At 40.5% G+C, this 20,291-nt stretch overlaps 1 protein-coding gene across 6 annotated transcripts in view; it reads right to left on the reverse strand.

Moving 5' to 3' along the window:
* The window catches only part of WDR7 (WD repeat domain 7), a 288,252-nt gene that overhangs the window by 76,539 nt on the left and 191,422 nt on the right, over positions 1-20,291 (reverse strand). For all 6 annotated transcript variants that reach the window (XM_006764456.2, XM_006764458.2, XM_006764460.2 and 3 more), the window contains one exon: positions 7,319-7,505. In XM_006764456.2, coding sequence (XP_006764519.1) covers positions 7,319-7,505 — 187 coding nt within the window. The remainder of the gene's footprint in view (positions 1-7,318; positions 7,506-20,291) is intronic.

Consider the following 20,291-nt stretch of genomic DNA (forward strand, 5'->3'; position numbering starts at 1 on the left):
TGGAAGGTGTGTGGAAGAAGGGGTAGTCTTATACGGCGAGTATATAACAAACTCTGTATTTTGAGTGGAAATGTTAGGGGGTCGTCTTATACGCCCAGTCGTCTTATACGCCGGCAAATACGGTAAACCACCACCAACAATACCTGTTTATTCTGGGCCCTTAGCCCTCACTCCCATCCTGCCAGGCATTATAAATTTTGTACTGCGAACTCTGTACCCATTGGGACCATACCCTCTAATCCTTTGTCTCCCCCCAACGTGCCTAGTACAGGCCCTGGACGACGTGGCAGCTCAATAGTTCTGCACTAAATGAAGTTACCTGGCAGATTCAGCAGAAAAAAATCACTTAAGCCAGTTATTTGACTGAATTGACCAGGCAATGAAGTCAAAGTAATTGATCTGGTAGTCCCAATGGGCAGTCTAATTCTGCATGTAGTTCTCTTTAAAGTCAGGAGTGCATGGCGTGTGATAGGTTCTAACTAACTGAAGAAGGATCATATTATTAGGGGCTTGAAATTAAAGGGGTGTCTGCCTCATTCTGGAAGCTGCACGTACACAGAGAACTCACTCTTTTCATCGGATTCTGCTTATCTGGCTGCGAGGCATATCATTTGTTATACAGGCTTATAGGTAGGGGCTTTGGTTTCCGTCTTTATTCTAAAAAAATATGATATGACACACTCTCTATTTTACTCAGCATTTCAGTATACACATCCAAAATGAAATACCAGAGATGATAGATATTATAAATAAAAACATGAATAGAAAAATGGCCCACTCTGTCTACACTCATTTCTTACATGACTGCTCGTTAATCCTGCCCTAATCCTTATTTCATTGTGGTAAAAGCATTTTAAAAGTTACATATAAGACCACTTCAGTTAAATGTCACTGCCTACAATTGTCAGACTTGCCCATCTGTCAAATAAAGGAATGCTGTAAGGGAATATTCAGGGGAAAAAATACTTAAACTTTCATTGAATAGCCCACAAGTCACATTCAACAGTGCAGTGGACTAAATACTTGTGTCCCCCTTAAATTTCATATTGTGAAACCCCAAACTCTACTGTGATGGTATTTAGAGATGGGCCTTTGGGAGGTTACTGAGGGCAAATGAGGCCATGAGGGTGGGGCCCCCATGATGGGATTCGTGCCCTTATAAGACACTGGATAGCTTGCTGGGTCTCTCTCCCTGGTCACAAGCACAAAGAAGTCACGTGAGGACACAGCACAGAGCAGTCACCCAGAAGCCGAGTAGAGGCCTCAGCATGAAATCTGCTTTGCCAGCATCTTGATCTTAGACTTCTAAGCCTCCAGAACTGTGAGAAATAAATTTCTTTTGTTCAAGTCACCAAGTCTATGCTATTTTGTTATGGCAGCCGACGCTGACTAGGACAAATAATAACAGAGCATTGAAAACACTCCACATCAAAAACAAACACTAACATTATCTAGAAAATGCGTACTTAATTACATAACATCTGGGAATTCAGCTTACCCTTCCTGGTAAAGAAGCTGTGTTAACAATTGTCTTTAATGTAATAAGGAATCTTCAACTTCTCTCTGTCATATTGGACCTTAATTTGATCATTCATAGGTGACATTAATTTCCTAAACTCAAAGATGGCAATTCCTCCAACACATGCTTATTTTTCAGACCTATGTACTATATGCTGTATACATTCACTGTAAATAAAACTATGCTGACATGATTTGGTTTAATGGTTTCCTCAGATTATAAATTTTCTATTAAAAATAAATGTAAGCTCAATAGAAAAAACAGTTTGAACACAGAATTTTAAAGCACCTTAGTGTTTCTATGATGTGTTCCGTTCTCTACTCCCAGTTGGCATTTGATAAAGAATTCAAATGCTACCTCTTTTTCTCCAACTCCATTTTGTTTAAAGAGAATCTTTCTAACATATGGTGCTTGTCTCTGTTAGTGAAGCATGAGTAGCTTCCAGAGAGTACACATTTCTATCTTAATGTTTGGCAAACTGAGTATTCCAGAAAAGCAATGGTCTTGTGCACTTACTCAGACCCCTCAGGCATGGGCGTGTGAGGGGAGAGATGGGCCCCCTTCAGCAGCCAGGCCAGCCCTACTCTGCTGCCCCCTTTCAGGGAAAGGCCCTGCAACATGAACTAGGAAAATGAAATCAAAATCACACACCACACCACATAGCAATGTAAGTCTAGCCAAAAGCACAAGGACTTTTCCGTTCCTTTATAAAGTAGAATTTTATACTGTTTCTAACACTTTACCAATATATCCTCCTATTTAATAAAGAGGTAATATGCAAATGGTCGTTACACTATGACAGTAACGACTGATCACAAGGAGGGCAGGGCAGTGAGCTACAAGCTGCTGAGAGCTACAAGAGGGCAGGGCAGAGAGCTACAAGCAGCGGTGGGCAGGGTGGCCAGCTGAGGCAAGCGGCAGTGAGCTACTAATATATATACAATGGTAGTATTATATTTGTAAGAAATATAATAGTACATTTTTCTATTTTCCCCACAGCTAGCTAGGGTGACTCAACCTATGCTTTCGATGAAGTGCAGCCTCCGTTTTGAATTAAACAGTGCATCATGAATGAGCTGCCCCATAATCATTCACATAAAAAAATCTCCCATCTGCTTCTGCCAATGGGTCAGTTGCCATAGAAAGGGTGGCATAATTATATGGTATGGCCACAGCAAAGTGGGAGTCGGGAGACCCAGGTCATCGTCATAGCTCTTAGAGTACCATAGTGGCCTCAGACAAGTTGTTTAATCTCTCTAAACCTTATTTTTAATTAACAGCATATTGAGGGTACTGGGTAACATGTCGTTGAAGAAGATTTTCATCTCTAAAATTCTATGACATTATTAAAATGTTTATTTCATGTAAATCACTTGATAGTTATGAATAAATGAGAATATTTATTCTTATACATTAGCTATGCAATATTTGGCATAACACATAGCCAAAGCAGTCAAGAAGCTTATCTCATCCTTAAATAGGCTTTTAACTTCTAGAAGGCACAAAATTCTCAATGAAAATAATTTCATTAACTATATCTTAAAAATCTGAAAAGTACACTGAGCTGACCACTCTACATCCTTTTATTAGGTTGCTTTTAATTAACTACTCGGTTGGTCTGTAATTCTGTGGGTGTTAGATTTTGTTATTTAAGAACAGTTTATTGATTTTTAAAGAGAGGGGAAGGGAGAACAGAGAAACCATTGTGAGAGCACAACATTGATCAGCTGCCTCCTGTATGTCCCCACCAGGGGATCGAACCTACAACTTGAGCATGTGCCCTACTGAGAATCGAACCAGCAACCTTTTGGTGCACGGGACATTGCCCAACCGGGACAATGCCCAACCAACTGAGCCACACTGGCCAAGGTGTGGGTATTAGATTTTGAATGCTAGGTGGCACCCTGGTAAAAGTATGGTTTTTAGAGTCATGGAGACCTGAGTTTGAACCGCAGCATTTTACTGTGGACAAGAAGAGAGAAGATTCTTATTTTTCTCATCTGCGAAATGGGGATGATAATGCCTATTTCTTGAGCTTCCCTCTATTCAGATGGGAACACTTGTGGACTGTGTAGCACAGAACTTGTGGCAGGTGCTAAAGCAAGGAAGAAACTCACTAACACTCTTTTTATAAAGTAAAAGGCAAAACCAATGTTCCCTTTCACCCTAATTCTATTCCCCAGAGGTAACTAGGAAGGAAATCATGCTAGAGTTAGAAGCATGCCACAGTTTAAGTTCTGCCAGAAACAGATACAATTTGATAAAAGCAACATTTACTTTCACTACTCGGCATCTCCCAGGCACACCTGTGCTGTCCCATCTCTGTCCACTGGCACGTCCTTGTCCTTCCCCTCCTCTCCTTATAAGCACCCACATGAAGCTCTTCTGTGCGCACATTCTGATCGCCCCGCTGTCCGTCTCCTCATGCTCTGACCGTCAGACCCCTTCCTCTCGTCCTCCCTTCATACTGTGCTGTGTCCAGGCAGGTCTTACCTTTCCTGTAAGACGGCAAGTGCCTTGGAGACAGGGTCTTTGTTGTCTGAAACTTTACAACAATGTACGTATACTATCTAACACTGTTCCTCCCACACATTAGGTGCTAGTTAATAAACATAGTTTAAAATTGTACAAAATATTTGAAAACATTAGAAAATAACTGGTGAGATTTTGATTTCAAAGATGGAAAATTCGAAGTCACATTTCTAAAATAAAGGCATTGTCCATTCTGGAAAAACCCCTATTCATCTTGAGCCATATACAGTTTTTGCAGACCTCCCGGGAGTCATCTCTGACAGAGGAGTCCATATGCAGGAGAGGAAGGAAGAAGGAAACAGCTATAAGATGCACTCCCCAGACTAGGTAGCAGGCCCCTCCCCCAAACCCCATCCCTCATCAACTCACAAGAATGGGAAGAAAGAGGAAACCACTGCCTGTGCTTTCTTTGTCAATAAACACCAACTGAAATTTTACAAAGCAAACGCTTCTTAATGAAGCAAACTCGACACTGCCGCCGCGAGCAGGCAGCTGAGCACGGGAATCATGTCCACAGTGAGGCAGGTACATAGGGGCGGCAGAGGAGACTGTGAGCATGAGGTGCTCACATAACCCCCTTTCTCCCCTCAGTCCTCCTGCAGCCTGTGCCAAGCGCGTCATGGGTGGAAAAGGCCATTTTCAATCTAAATCTTGTTTCAGATTAATAAGCAAACATTTTCTTGCTTATTATGCAATTTATCACGATGAAAATTACATTGAACTCCTCAAGGCTAAATGCTGATGCATTCATTTATTCGGAGCGGTGTATAGAGTCATACTAATCTTCATGACAGAAAAGGATATAATAGCAAGGTGTAAATTACTTACCGGAAAACTATAGTATTTGTGTCTGCAGACATACTACATGTAGATAAAACATAAGTGCATCTTTATGTTTGCTGATAAAAGTTTCATGTAAATGTATCCAAAAATAAAATATTAACTACAAAGCCTAAAATAAAGAAAGGCCTACCACTTCTCTTCCTAGGCAACAAAACAAGAGTAGATACTCTTGAAATTGTGTTTAGTTCCGATTTGAAAATAATCAAAAGTATTAAGTCAAAGTAAAATTTTAGACAATCAAAATGTGTGAAAGGCTTCCTAGGACACGCAGGGACACGCAGGGAGCTGTGGTCACAGCAGCCAGCACGGGGCTCTTTGGAGGGTGTGCATGGCACCCACAGCCAGGCGAGGGCAAAGGCTGGAAACATGTTCTGGGGCTTTGCTCAAAGGCCAGCTGCCTCTCACTATGGCCACAAACTCAAGGGCTCATATTTCCTCCTAATCCTTAAAGGCAGTCGAGAACCTTCCGACCGTCAGAATCCATAACCTACGCTGGCTCCCACTATGTCGAAATTTCATTCTAGAGATGGGCAGGACCTGCTATGCTGAGCACCAGGACAATGACCCTGCACTACCACCAGGTAGGTAGCATTTCACCTTTTAGCTAATACTCTTCTAAGCACTTTGCATATATAAACTTGTTTCACAGCAACCTTCTGAAGTAGGTACTTTAATTAGCCCCAAGTACAGTTGGAACTGAGAGAAGAGATGAAGTAATTTGCTGAAGGGCATACAGCCAGGGAGCCACCCAGGTGAAGCTGGGGAGCATGGAGCTATGAGGTGATAGGGAGGACAGCTGCCTGTGTTTGAAATAAATACCTGCCTCCTACCAATCAATCCTGGGATTTGGGGCTGGGCACGTCCGGTCTGTAGACCAAGTCAAGCCTTCAAGTCTAGGCTTCACTTGTTTGTCTGGTCCCCACTTTCTGAGCCCAGAGCAGCGTCAGAAAGACTACAGTCCCAAGCATGCTGGAACAGAAGAGAACTTGGGGTCCGAGAAAGGCAACCAAGAATAAAAGGGCAGAGAACCCGAGGTTTTTGTTAAAGATTAACCATGATAAGAATGAAACTCCAATCATTGGGAAGATCAAAGAGGTGATCACATTTACACTAAGAGGGATATCGTGGGACAGTTCCAGAATTCCTACCACTAGGCATTCACGCTCACAAACAGAAAGAAGTGGTGGTGAGGATGCAGAGAAAATGGAACGCCTGTGCATAGCTGGTAGGAATGCAAAACAGTGCAGCCACTGTGGGAAATAGTGGTTCCTCAATAATAATTTAAACATAGAATTACCATATGACTCAACAATTCCATTGAACATAGGTATTCAAACCAATATCTGTGCATGAATGTTCATAGCATCATTGTTCACAATAGCCAAAAGGTAGAAACAACCCAAATGTCCATCTACAGGTAAGTGGATAAAAACAAAATGTGGTACATCCATTATATGGACTATTATCCAACTATAGAAAGGAAGTTATTAATACATGCTACAACATGAATGAACCTTGGAAAGATGCTAAGTGAAAGAAGCCAGACACAAAAGGCCACATATTGCATAATGCCACTCAAATGAAATTTTCAGAATAGGCACATTCATAGATAGAAAACATTAGTGACTGCCAGGGACTGGGTGGGAGTGGGGAGAATAGGGAGTGGTTGCTTAATGGATACAGAGTTTCCATTTGGAGCAACTACTATGGGAACTTATAGCAGTGATGGCTGCATAACCTTGTGAATGCACTTAATGTCACAGAATCGTTGCTTTAAGATGACTATCGTGGCAAGTTTAATGTTATGAGCATTATATCACCAAAAAGGGGGGGGGGGCTTCCTCCAGGAATCAGGAGGCTGAATTCTCAAGTCAACACTACCCTCTCCCACCCCCCCACCCACACTCCTCGCCATTCCTGACCAAGTGTTTCCATTTAGTTCATTTTAGCAAGTCCCTCAGCTCATCTTCCTACTCCATTACTGTCATCACTGCTCCCTAGATCATTGCAACCTCCTATGACTGGTCTCTTACTGTGTGCAAGTAAAACCTCAATCAAGGTGATTTAAAAATCAAAATGAGTACAAAGAAATAATGCCCCAAACTATCTGGTCAGACATTCTATTAGTAAAGCAATTTGGGAAATACGGTTTTCCTTCTAAATGAAGTTTATACTGTTATTAGCTAACCATCACAATACACAATTTTAAAATTGTTCCTGGCGGATCATTCATGGGCTCAATGCTAAATCCCAATGGTGTTAAAATTACAGGAACAAACTTCCCTTTCATTGTCCACATCCAAAATTTCATATACTGAGACATTTGTTTATTTTTCTACTAAAAACACACAATTTATAAAGGGTAATCGCTGGCAACAAAACACAACAAAAAAGCAATCGCGTTAACCGGAACGGAGCACGTACTTGGCCAGCTGCTTCTCGGCGTCAGCGCAGAGTTCCAGCAGCCCCATGAGGACGGCAGACACATCCATGTAAGGCTCCCACACGGTGAACCCGCGTCCAATCAGATCGATGGCTGTTCTCCGGATGGTACTGTGCGGAGGAAGCTTGGGGCTCGGCGGCTGGAGCAGAAGAAACGTCAGTGCCTTGCCTAAAATTACAAAATAAAAGACAGAGCAATAAAGTAATATTACTTTTGTGATGTTTTCTTTCAAGCATATTTTCAAAATGTAAACCACTTTGGATTTCTTTCTTTTTTTTTTAACTGAAAAAGGGTTTTGAATGGAGAGATAGATTATAAGAGATCTTGAGTTTACTGTATATGACTGAGCATTATGTAGGTGACAATATCTTATACCATACTCTGAAGTGTTTTAATTCCATAAAAAGTACATATAAATAAGTATACACAACTTCAAAAACAATCAGGGATCCTAAATTTCCAATGTTTCTCCCTACTAAGCATTCTGCAAGATGCAGATGGCTTCAAATGATAGAATATGGGGTTTCTTCACCTCTCTTCTGCATCTAACAGAATTCACGTGTCAAACACTTCCCACCGTGACACCTCTCATTACAAACAATGTTCATCCACAGGGTGAGGGATGGAGAAGGCAGAGCGTGTAGCGTGAAAAAGTGTTCCCTCCTAAGTGTGTACCTCCTCCACTTTCTGGTGTTATTGAGTACGAGGGTATCAGATGTGCAGGAAATTCTTCACGCAGTTGGTTAAATTAAATGCAGCTTGCCCAGCCAGTGTGGCTCAGTGGATGAGCATTGACCTATAAACCAGGAGGTCATGGTTCAATTCCCGGTCAGGACACATGCCCAGGTTTCGGGCTCGATCCCCAGTAGAAGGTGTGCAGGAGGCAGCTGATCAATGATTCTCTCTCATCATTGATGTTTCTAGCTCTCTCCCTCTCCATTCCTCTCTGAAATGAATAGCAATAATAAATAATAAAACAAATACTGCTCATATGATGTTTAAATCTGTTGAAATGATCTAGATTTTAATTAACACGTCCTACTTTCTGGTGAAGACAATGCTGACAGTTTGTACACATGCGCCCAGTGGCACTTAAGCTGCAGAAGCCCTTCTCCTTCAAAAGGCATTCTGACATTTAAAAAAGAAAAGCACCAGAGACTGTGAAGAGCAAACTGCAATTTAAAAGAGGGGTTTTTTTGGTGTGTTTGTTTGTTCTTTGAGAGAAAGAGACAAACACAGTTTATAAATCATCCAATAGTAGACTGGGTAGGGGAGCACAGGCTTCAGATTTAAGACAGAGGATTAACCACAGTCTCATAACTTATTGGGGGAAGGCTTAGGAAAGGGCTCAGTGAGCCTCAGTTTCCCTGCCTGTAAAATGGGGATAATAATAGTTAACTCTCATGAAGCATCTGAGTGTGAAATGAATGTTGCCATACGTGGCAGTCAGGGCTGAGTATGAAAAACATGTTGAGCTGGTTTGTTTTCAAAAGTAGGAACGTGGCATATAAACTTCAGTGCATTCAACAACGACAAACACTTATGTTATGGCCGACTGCTGAGTGAGAACGCGTGAAAAGGAAGCGAAGAGAGGGAAAGGGCATTGCAGGGCCAGGACGAGCGTCCGTGGCTGCAGTCTGTAAGTTAGCGGATCTGAGCTTCTTCTCTGTACAGACCCTTCAAGAATCTGTTGAAAGCCATTGGTCCTGTCTCAGGGAACTGCATCCATATATTTATCTACCAAATTCTGCAGAAAATATCTCAGGAGGCCATGGCCCTTGGGCTAACACTGCCCGCAGTAAACAAAAAAGGAACCTATATAGGGAAAGCCTCCTTGAGAAACCATCCCCCAACTCATACTTCATTCATGCATGCATTTGTAAATTTTACTCTCACACTTAGCCATGTAAATGTATGGAAAGCTTCAAGTTTTGTGGATCACAAGAATATGCACTCCTTTAAAAGGGTGATCCGTTGTTCTCCATTGTCTGCCAGCACTTGTGTGCCCTGTACCACAGGATGTTTTTAAATGCAAGCATTTCTGCGCACTTCCCTTTTCCTCAGCAGGTGCCTTGAGGGTAGGACTGTATTTCATATAACTTTGTGTCTCCCCAAACACCAAGCACAGAGCTTCGCACACATTAAGTACCTAAACGGGAAGATAGGTCTGCCTTTACGGCATGCACCTTTCTAATGCAGCTCCCTGCCCCAGCTTGTCAGAATAATACTTCAAAATGTCTACAAGTCTACCACTTTCTGTGTCTTCTTTACTACTAGGGGCTGCAGAGAAACCTCCCCCGCTGTTCCCTGTGGACGCCCCAAAACACCGCGGCGATGGCTTCCAATCTAAGGGCTAGGGCTCCCTGGAGGTGTATCCTGGGTAAGTGATATTGCAAAGGGGAAGTGAAGTTCCCTGAGTACCATGTTTTATAGCATTTCAATCATCATTTTCCTTAACTGCCCTCTCCCCATTCTGTATTCGTGACAGGGGAGAGCACTCTGGCAATAGAGGGGCCAGGCTGGTTTTTCTGCGGTGGGAACTCTAGAGGCAGCTTCCTCACCACTCTGACAATTTCTTTTCTGGTGAGCAATAATAAACAATAAGTGGCCGATTTCTTGCTATTTTCCATCATTTTCCTGACAAAGTTGGAAGCCCAGCCTAGGGGACATGATCACTTGCCCTCTGATGAAATGACAGAGAAGGGAAAACGGTAAGGGTTCTCTGAAAGACCCCTGGCCCTGTATGGCCACAGCAAAGTGTGACCCTCCCCCTCTCAGGGCGAGGATGCCCAGCCCAGCAGGAAATGCAGGTTCCCTGTGGCCTGTCACCCCTCCCCCTAAATCACTTCTCACAAACAGCAAACAAATGTCTCCTACAACATCTCTCCCTGTTCAGCTCTCCTCCAAGTCTCTGGTAACAAAGGGCACAGATCCCCTCAGCTCTAGCAGGCCAGGGTGGGGCATCGAGAGAAGCAGAGAGAAAAATGGCCTGTTTGTTTAACACACATTTTAAATCTTCTAGTCCATGTATGTTTTTCTCCAATGATCTGTTTTGGAATTATAAAGACATATAAATGTTAAAATTCCACATCTGGCCCTACCTGGTTTAGCTCAGTGGATAGAGCGTCGGCCTGAGGACTGAAGGGTCCCAGGTTCGATTCCAGTCAAGGGCACATGCCCGGGTTGCGAGCTCTATCCCCAGTGGGGGGGAAAGGGGAGTGCAGGAGGCAGCCAATCAATTATTCTCTCTCATCATTGATGTTTCTATCTCTCTCTCTCTCCCTCTTTCTTCCTCTCTGAAATCAATAAAAATATTTTTAAAAATAAAGTAAAATTCCACATCTGTCTCTGACAACTTATTCCAAACAAGACATGTAAACAATAAAAGATGAAGAGGATTTACAAGTTAAACCTTTGGTTTCCAGCCTTGTTGATGAATAGGATCCTTAAGACTTTAAAGCTACCAGCATTAATGACACTTATGTTCTGAAAAAACAATCTAGGAAGCCTAAGACTGCAAACTTCCTAATCACATATTCTTCTTGCTGACATCAAGGAACCAACCCTTAAAAAATGGTATGATAATAAAAAGGGATAGATAAATGTATGCTTTCCTCAACTTATATTCTCAAATTTAGGGTTGATTTAACTTACAATTTCAAATAATGTAGGTGTTCTACAAAATGGACCATGGTGATGAAAAAGCTAAAATTAAGATGACAGTACTTTTCCTATTGATAGAAAAAGTCTCATGACTAAAATTTTGTGAATTTGAACTTTACCTGTCAGAATTTTCTTAAGTGTTTGGTACCCAATAAAGGTTGTATTTTAACCTGTATAGGATAGATTCTAATTTTGCACAGAAATACAAATTGACTTATTTTACATAAATGCCCCACTGCAGTATTCCATAGTACCTCACTGAGTAAGCACGTGGGCAACGATCCGCCATCATAACTAACTCCTTCATAAAAATTCTCCAGTAGCCCTGACCGGTTTGGCTCAGTGGATAGAGCATTGGCCTGTGGACTCAAGGGTCCCGGGTTCAATTCCAGTCAAGGGCACATACCTTGGTTGCGGGCACATCCCCAGTGGGGAGTGTGCAGGAGACAGCTGATCGATGTTTCTCTCTCATCGATGTTTCTAACTCTCTATCCCGCTCCCTTCCTCTCTGTAAAAAATCAATAAAATATATATATTAAAAAACAAACAAAAAAACCTCTCCAGTAGCAGTATTAAAAAGTTCAACAAACCGGCCTGACATTCCTTCAAGGCTTTCCACAATTTGGTCCCAATCTATCCATCCAAAGATTCATGTAATACCTCTTCATAGAGCATTGCTATGCTGTACTAAGTACTGGGGAAACAAACAGGAATAACACTCAGCTCTTCCCCTCAAGGAAATACATTTTAGCTCAGGAGATAGGTGAGGAACCAGGTAATTTGAATAAATTATGAACAGTGTTATATTTATAAGCACATCTTATTATGACAGAACTTAACCGAGGCACTGAACCCCATCTCAGGGGTTTGAAAAGGCTTCCGGGGAAAGGTGACCTCTATACCAAAACCTAATGCGTAGGTAGGAATTAGCCACTCAGAGAGGAGGAGCAGGGAAAGAAACCACTCCGGGCAGAGAGAACAGCACGCCTAAAGACCAGGCGATGAGCAAGAATATGGCAGGATCACGGGATTATGCAAAGTTCAACATGGCTGCAAATGTTGTTGGGGGAGGGAATGTTGTTGGATGGAATGTAGCAGTGAGACATGAGGCAGGACAGGTTCTTAGAGCCTGATCACAAAGGCCATATGTGCCATGTGAAGAGTCTGTTTATTCTGGTGACAATGGGAACCACTGGAAAGTTTTAATCCAAAAAGGAGTATGATCAGATTTTCATTTTAGAAATCAATGTTTAGGCTGTCTTGTGACTAGAAGAGGGCAAACCCTATTGCCTTTTAATTGTGATCTACTCATCCCCAGCCAAATGGATTAATTAGAATCACAGAATTTTCTAGTTAAAAGGGCTTTGGAAAAACCTGATCTATTCCTATTCTTTGGATGAAATAACTGAGAACCATACTAGGTAAGAGGCAATATTTTATTCATGACGCTCTACCCAGCTATGGGTTCAAAACTTATATACTTTATGATTAATCTCTTCCTCCCTCTGATTTACAAAATACATGAAGCTGCTGTTATCAGTGTCTCTACAAAACAGATTAAATAAATTACAGATTTTATCTTTTCTCATACAATGAGAAGGTTGCTGTACCTTGTTCAACAGCTAAATAGAGCCATATAAGTCCTCTGACTATCTTGGTTGTAACTTAGTTGAATCATGGTCACAAAATTGTTTACTGTCCACCCAGCACTGCATCTTCCTTACGGGCAGGAAGAAGTAAAAGGATGAAGGGCAAAAAACATGTGCCAGGTAAGTCAAGCCCCCTTTTAAAGTCTGATTACATTTCACTGGCCAGAATTATATCACACAATAATTACCCTCATTCCAAGGAAGGACGGGAAATGTAGTTTGTGAGCTGGGCACACAGCTATCTTTAACAAAACTGAGTGGGGTTTTTTTGTTTTTGTTTTTAAGAATCATTGCTCATTTTCTTCTTTTTTTCCAAATATATTATTGTTGATTTCAGAGAGGAAGGGAGAGGGTAAGAGAGACAGAAACATCAATGATGAGAGAAAATCATTGATTGGCTGCCTCCTACATGCCCCCCAACTAGGGATCTAGCCTACAACCAAGGCATGTGCCCTGACAGCAAATTGAACCATGACCTCCTGGTTCCTAGGTGGATGCTCCATCAGTGAGCCACACCAGCTAGGCCAAAACTGAGGTTTTGTTCATAGGGAAGGGAAGAATGGTACTACATAGGTAGTTAGAAATTTCTGCCACATTTTCCCACTTACCTTAGAATGAAATTCTTATTAAAATAGCAATTATTACCCATACATTTAACAAAAAACAAGAAAGCATCTCTTGCACTTTGTTCTACTGTCTAAAGCGAATTTCATTCACTTTTCATTTCATTTTATTACCTTTTCCTGTCTGCTAACTGAGAAAGTTCGCTGCGACATATGAAAAAACAAAACAAAAACTTTAATGTTTGTCATAGGCTTAGCACAGTGCCTTATTTTTCAGTAAATATCAGTACATACTGTTGCTTTGGCAAATACTAAAAATTACTTTATACTGTACCCAGCACAGTCAACAAAATTATACACAGATCAGAAATTTCCAAGAGTCTGCCATATACTTTGCCCGTGGCTCTATGGTGAAATGGTAAAATATAAACAATGTATTAATAAATCCTTTTCATAAAGTGAAACTTTTTCAACTTAAAGGAGTGCTTTTTCTACGGTTATGTTCTTACTACACTGTGGTGGATAAAAGATTTTTTTAAATAAAATGACAAAGAGAGTAGTATTTTTTAATGTCTGTACTCAGCAGAATAAAAAAATTTAAAACATTGCTTAATACCCTCACATTTTATATTTGGAAATTTCACTGGCCCATGATATTGAAAAGCTTGGACACAGTGCTATTTATAACACACTTACTGTCCTAAGAAACTATAAAGGTACCTTCTCCCATTATAATTATTACAGCTAAAAAGTCCTCCTACTGGTCACTGGCTCTTAACGGAGACTGCCAAGAGGCTCCTAACTCAGCTTGCTGCAGGGTGAAGTTCAGCATTATTCAAGTCAACCTGGGACCATATTCAAGATCAAGTTCCCAAACTGGTCTTTCTTAACTGTAAGGTAGCTGAGTGGCACAAATACTGCGGCAGCTTGGTAGTAGGAACTCAGCGAGCAGCAGGCACTCCATCACCACCTCCCCCGTAATCTAGTCAAGTGTCCAAATGAACTACCAAAATGCAGACAGCCTCCGAACACTGGAAAACAAATCACAACCAAACCTTTTAAAAAGCAGAAAGCACAAACATCCAGCCTTGGATAAATCACAATTAACTGCAACCCTCTGGCAGCTGAGAGACTAATTCTGTTGTCATGCAGTCAAGAGTGATAACAATAGCTCATATTTTAGGGCTATTTTACCTCCAGCTTTGTGTGTGTGTGTTCCGACTTCAGTCTTACTGTTTTTAAAAAAGTGCTACAAAAGAGCAAAGCTGCAAGAAAATATTTACTCTTTGCTGTGACAGCAAAATGCAAAAGATGAGAAGAGGGTTGAGACAGAGACAACAAAATAAAGCCTATATAAATAGTGGTCAAAAGCTCAGAGCACTACACTGTGACTCACTTGTTGCTTTGCTCTGTTAAGATGAAATGTTGTCTAATCATAAACTGACCAATAAAAAACATTATTTTTTAAAATTTTTGTAGTATCTGGCTGGTTATAATGACCAGCTCTTTTAAAAGATTAATATACAAGCCTTTACACTAACATCCCCCCCCCCCCCGCCCCCGGGCCACATACATACACAACTGCTATTACTTAGGTCATAATTTGTTTTCTGGAATATTTATTTATCCTTATCACAAGCTACTTTATTAACACAGCTACATTTATTAAATGCCTATGATATGAAAACACTGTCAACTATAAAGAACTATAGTTATATATTTCTAGTCTGAGTATCAGGTATTATTTTCAGCGTCATTCATTTGATTAAAAAAATAACACTTTTAGACTTCTTTTACTCACTGAAAACATACACTCAGAGTCAACTGCAATTATGTCCACTAAACAGAACACCTTTTAAACGAATTCAAACTTTTATTTTCCATAGAATCACAGGTACTACTAACATGGTATGTTCATGATATGAACATGAATCAGGTATTTTTTTTACCCAACTGAGTAGAAATAGCACTAATTAAGAAAAGTTCACTTTAAAAAGTCATTAAAAAAAATCAATGACATTGTAACAATTTTCTCGAGCTCTCCATTTGTAATTTTCATTTCCTTTTCTTTTTTTGGGAAGTGGGAAGGGGGGTGAGTTTTCCCTTCCATGATGCTTTGCTAGAAGCATGAAGACCTCACAGGAACCCTTGGTTACCTCACAGGCAATTTCTCTAACCAGCTGTGAGGAAGAAAGCAGCACTGGTCACTGAAGAGGCTGAAGGAGGCAACTATAGAACAAACAGTGCATTCAATGGGGACGGGGACCTGGGCTGCGGAGGGCATTTTCTTGGGCTTTGGTGCAGCCTAGGCCAGTCTACAGGTGTAGTTAAGACAAACTTGTTTCTCAAACTTAAAATAAAATTATGAATGAAGAAATGGCCACTAACCATCCTTGGCTCTGAATAGTAGAGAAGGGAAAAGGTCATATTAAAAAATACATTAATTAATAGCTCAATTACAAGGAAATTCCTGTGGGAGAATATATCATATGCACTTTAGACCAAACGAATTTATGATGATTTATACCATTACAATGAGTGCAAATGAATTAATAATGATTGGCCACTTATTTCAAAGTGTAACCAAGAGAATGAAGCCTTTTTCCATTTGCTAATGTCCATCAAAGAGCAAGCCTGGCAGAGTGCTGTCTAGAATTCCACTCCTTTGCTTTATACAGGTACCTGATTTGATTAAAAATAATTCCAATGTAGAGTGCATTGTTCATGGATATGGAATAATTAACAAACATTTCTACAACTAGATGCTTTGCACTAATGCAGTTATTAAAAACCAATTTTAAACTTTTAACATCCTGCATAGCATAAAAAGCAAGTCATCATTTCTTTTAATAAAAAGCATAATATAACTTTGTTAAATTAGGAAATTCATTTGACTAAGCTATTTTAAAACTCATTAATCTAATATTAGGTTAATCAAAACAGTCCTAATTCAAAGTAATTAGCTGTTTCTTGTCCTACAATCATAAGCGTATAGAATTCAAAAGCTCCCTGATTCAAAGTATTTTTTCTGCTCTATTTTGAGTTATAAATTAACCAGGTTTTGATATAGGGTGACACTTAATCATCTTGCTTTGAGTAATATATTTTGGGTGGCAGGCTAAAATAGGCTGTGGTTGATAACCAGGGCTCATTGCTAGACGATCTGGGGGCGGCAACAATAAAGAAGTAAAATAACAAGAAGTTCATGATATTGAGAAAGTAAAAAAAGAAAAAAACACCTTAAAATCTACCAAATCTTTAGTGAGTGGCCCAAACACTTCTATTTCCTGTTCCCAAAAGGTGTGGGGTTATTGAACGACTTAAGCAGGAGGTGGGAGGGAAGGAGATAAGAGAACAAGGGTTTAAATTCCAGCTCTAGCACCTATTGGCTGAGTGACCCTTTAATTCATTCGATATTTACTAGTATCGGCTCCGTGACAGGCACTGCTTTAAGCGCAGGATGACAAAGTCTTCTCTCATGAAGCTTATATTCTAGTTGGGACATAAAAACCAAATGAACACACATATACGGCAGGTAGTTCTAAGTCCTGGGCAGAAAAATAAAGCAGAGTAATAGCGTCACAAGTGGTAAGGAGGGGAGGGCTCTGTGGAAAGTGACATTTGAACAGAGACCTGAGCGAATGTGAGTGCCCATGGTTGTGATGCCATGGGACTGAGCGATGCCTCGGGAATGAGTGCAGGTGCAACAGAACCTCCTGGCTGGAAAGAAGAGGAACGCCAACAGGGAGAACAAGTGGCTACTGAGGCGAGAGAACCAGGAGAGGACAATGTCACGGAAAGCAAGGGAAGGGAACTGTCAAGTTCCCACACAGCTGGAATCATGCCCTGGCAGGAGACAGAGAACAGGGCTGAAACCAGCTTACTGGGTCTGGTTATGCCTAAGGCACTGTCACCTAACTGAAAGGTTTCAGTGGAATGAAAGCCAGGAGAGCCTGTGGAACAGATTCAGGGAAGAATGGTCGCCAAGGAAAGGAGGGAAGGTAAAGGTAGTCAGAATATTGGTTATAGAATGGACACAATTATGCTTTGATTTCTTATGACTACTGACAAGTTAGCATCCATGTTACCTGTAGCTATATGAGGAGAAATGAGATAAATGAGTATCTGACACATTAGGTATTGCTCACTGAACACGAATACAGTAGTATTCCATGTCCTGTGCATGGCCTCCATCAGCCTTCTCTGGGCTGATCACCTCCAGGAACCAACCAATCAGAGGGAGCCCCTGGCCTTCAAAGCAGAGACTGGCTCCAGGGATGAACTCCTCTAAGCTTGCAGCTTCACTGTGTCTGACCAGGAATGCATCGGCACCCTTTCTGTACACCAGGCGGCACGCTGCGAGAGGACCTGCCAAACAGATTCCAGGGTTCTGAGCATGCAGATGGAGCTCTCCAAAGTAACCGACTCACCACGCAATCAGAAGGCTCACAATCAGTTATTTCATGCATTTGCACTACTCTAGCGCTTTTAGAATTTAATTATTATTTAAAAATGCATGAAATCAAAACAATGACATTGTCTAAGAAATATCATTACTGTTATGGCAAAAAACACAAATGTTTCATGATATCTTCATTATTGCCCCTTGTTTTTAAATAATCCACAGAGACTACGTTAATAATCATTACAAGATAAATCGCAAGGTAATCTTCTAGATAGTCTAGTAGAGATTAAAATTACATGAAAAATTACTTGGTCTCTTTTCTAATGACCACACTAAAATATCCCACTGGAACAAGGACCTGATGAATGTTAAGCCTTTACAGATGTGTAGTCCAAACTAGAAGTACATGCCCCTCGTAGACACTAAATAGTAAGTTGTGATATGGAGACTGGAGTAACCACAGGAAAAATAAACTCAGAATTGTGTTACATGCAGGCAGATGGACAAATACCAACATTCCCAATATAAGCACTCTTAATGTTGCCTTTCTACACATTTATTTTATTGAAGTTGAGTAAGGAGGGGGGGAAAAAAAGATGAACAAACAAGAGTCACTCTGCTGCCCGTTTCTCAGTCCGGACATCTTTGTTTAAGCTTTGACTTGGCTTAAATGAACGAATTAATATTGACAAAAACATCAACTAAGCTAATGAGTTGTTAGTTAAGGCAATAAACATGTCACATTAGAGTCAGCGCAGTAAAGAGGTAATTAGCCCTGCAAAAGCCCCGCTGATTGGAGCTGTTGAGATCCTCTGCTCTTAACCTTTGAGTCCATTATCTAACCCAGGAGTGGTGGCTATGTTAATGGGGACTCGCCAGGAAACAGCAGCCTTGCTGGAGCAGCTAAGCCTGCCCTGAGAATTCTGGGACCAAAGGGTGGTGGTGGGTTTACAAGAGAGCTATCAGCAAAACTCCCTGAAAAGCTGAGAGAGAGATCTTTTGGGAATAAATGTTAATGTCAAACAAAGAGAGAGGGCAAACATATTTCCAAAGAATTATTTAGGGGGTATATGTATTTTTTAACAAATGCATACATAGCAATATGCATACATACAATGTGACAAAGGAAACGTCACTCCAACTATTAAAGTCTCTCTCTTCTACAAATGAGGATGCTCTGATCCCTTCCAGATAAACGGCCACAATACAGTGCATTCCTGACTATCTGAGTTATAGAAGCAACCAAGATCACAATTAAAATCACGGATAATAATTCCTATTCATTTAAGACAAAAAAGAAATATACATGGTATTACACTTCTGAAATGTATATGTTGACACAAATACCTACAAAATATCCTTCAGAGCAGCTTGCTCTAGATCTGTTTTAGTGCTGTTTTTTTTTAAACTCGCTAAGTTTACTGATTTGACTCTAGGACAGTGATGGCGAACTTTTTGAGCTCGGCGTGTCAGCATTTTGAAAAACCCTAACTTAACTCTGGTGCTGTGTCACATATAGAAATTTTTTTATATTTGCAACCATAGGAAAACAAAGATTTATATTTTTGATATTTTATATATTTAAATGCCATTTAACAAAGAAAAATCAACCAAAAAATGAGTTTGTGTGTCACCTCTGACACGCGTGTCATAGGTTCGCCGTCACTGCTCTAGGACAACCAAAACTAGCATTGCAAAGTCTATGTTGAAAAAAGCATCAGATGCTTATAGAAAAATCACAAATAGCAGGACAGAATCTATGAATTAAAATACAACATGCATGGCCCTCGCTGTTTGGTTCAGTGGATAGAGCATCAGCCTGCAGACTGAAGGACTCTGGGTTCAATTCCAGTCAAGAGCATGCACCTAGGTTGCAGGCTCCACCCCAGCCCTGGTCAGGGCACAGGGCTACGTGCAGGAGGCAACCAATCCTGCAGGAGGCAACCAATCAATGACTCTCTCATATTGATGTTTCTCTCCCCCTCCCTTCCACTTTCTCTAAAAATCAATGGAAAAATATCCTGGGCTGAAGATTAACAACAACAATAAAACATGTATGAATAAAACACCAATAACCCTCTAGATTAGTGGATCATTCCTGAAATAGAGGAAAAGACCACACTGAAGAGCATAATTTGAATTTGCATAATGTTTATAATAACTTCCTCCAAAACTATCAAATATAAGCTAAGTTTTGACATTGCTTCTAATATTATATGTGCATATAAATGTTAATTGACACTAATCCATGCATATAGATTAATTGATACTACACTATCAGGAAATACTTTCCCTTTGAAAAACTTGTTTTACTTTAGAGCTTAAAAACAAACACATCATGAATTCAAGATAACACTAGGCTGACATTCATTTTGCAAATTTTAATAATTTTATGTTATTTTCTTTTACAGAGGAAGAAAAGGTTCCATCCCACTTTTGTTCTTATGCAAGTTTGATGAGAGAAATAGTTAGATACACAGTTCCTAGCCACCACTGCTGTGTATGTGTGGTCTGTGTGTCTGGGTGTTAGAGGAGGAGAGATGTGGCACATTTACTACACAGTAAATCAATATGTGCTATCTTTTTCCAGGCTGAGTAATTTCAAAAGGGACAGGAAGCAATTAGCTGCCTCACACCTTATTGGCTAGTGTACGGTTCTAAAATATATATATAT

This window comes from Myotis davidii, unplaced genomic scaffold, assembly GCF_000327345.1.
Source record: "Myotis davidii unplaced genomic scaffold, ASM32734v1 scaffold38, whole genome shotgun sequence".
NCBI classification, from domain to species: Eukaryota; Metazoa; Chordata; class Mammalia; order Chiroptera; family Vespertilionidae; genus Myotis; species Myotis davidii.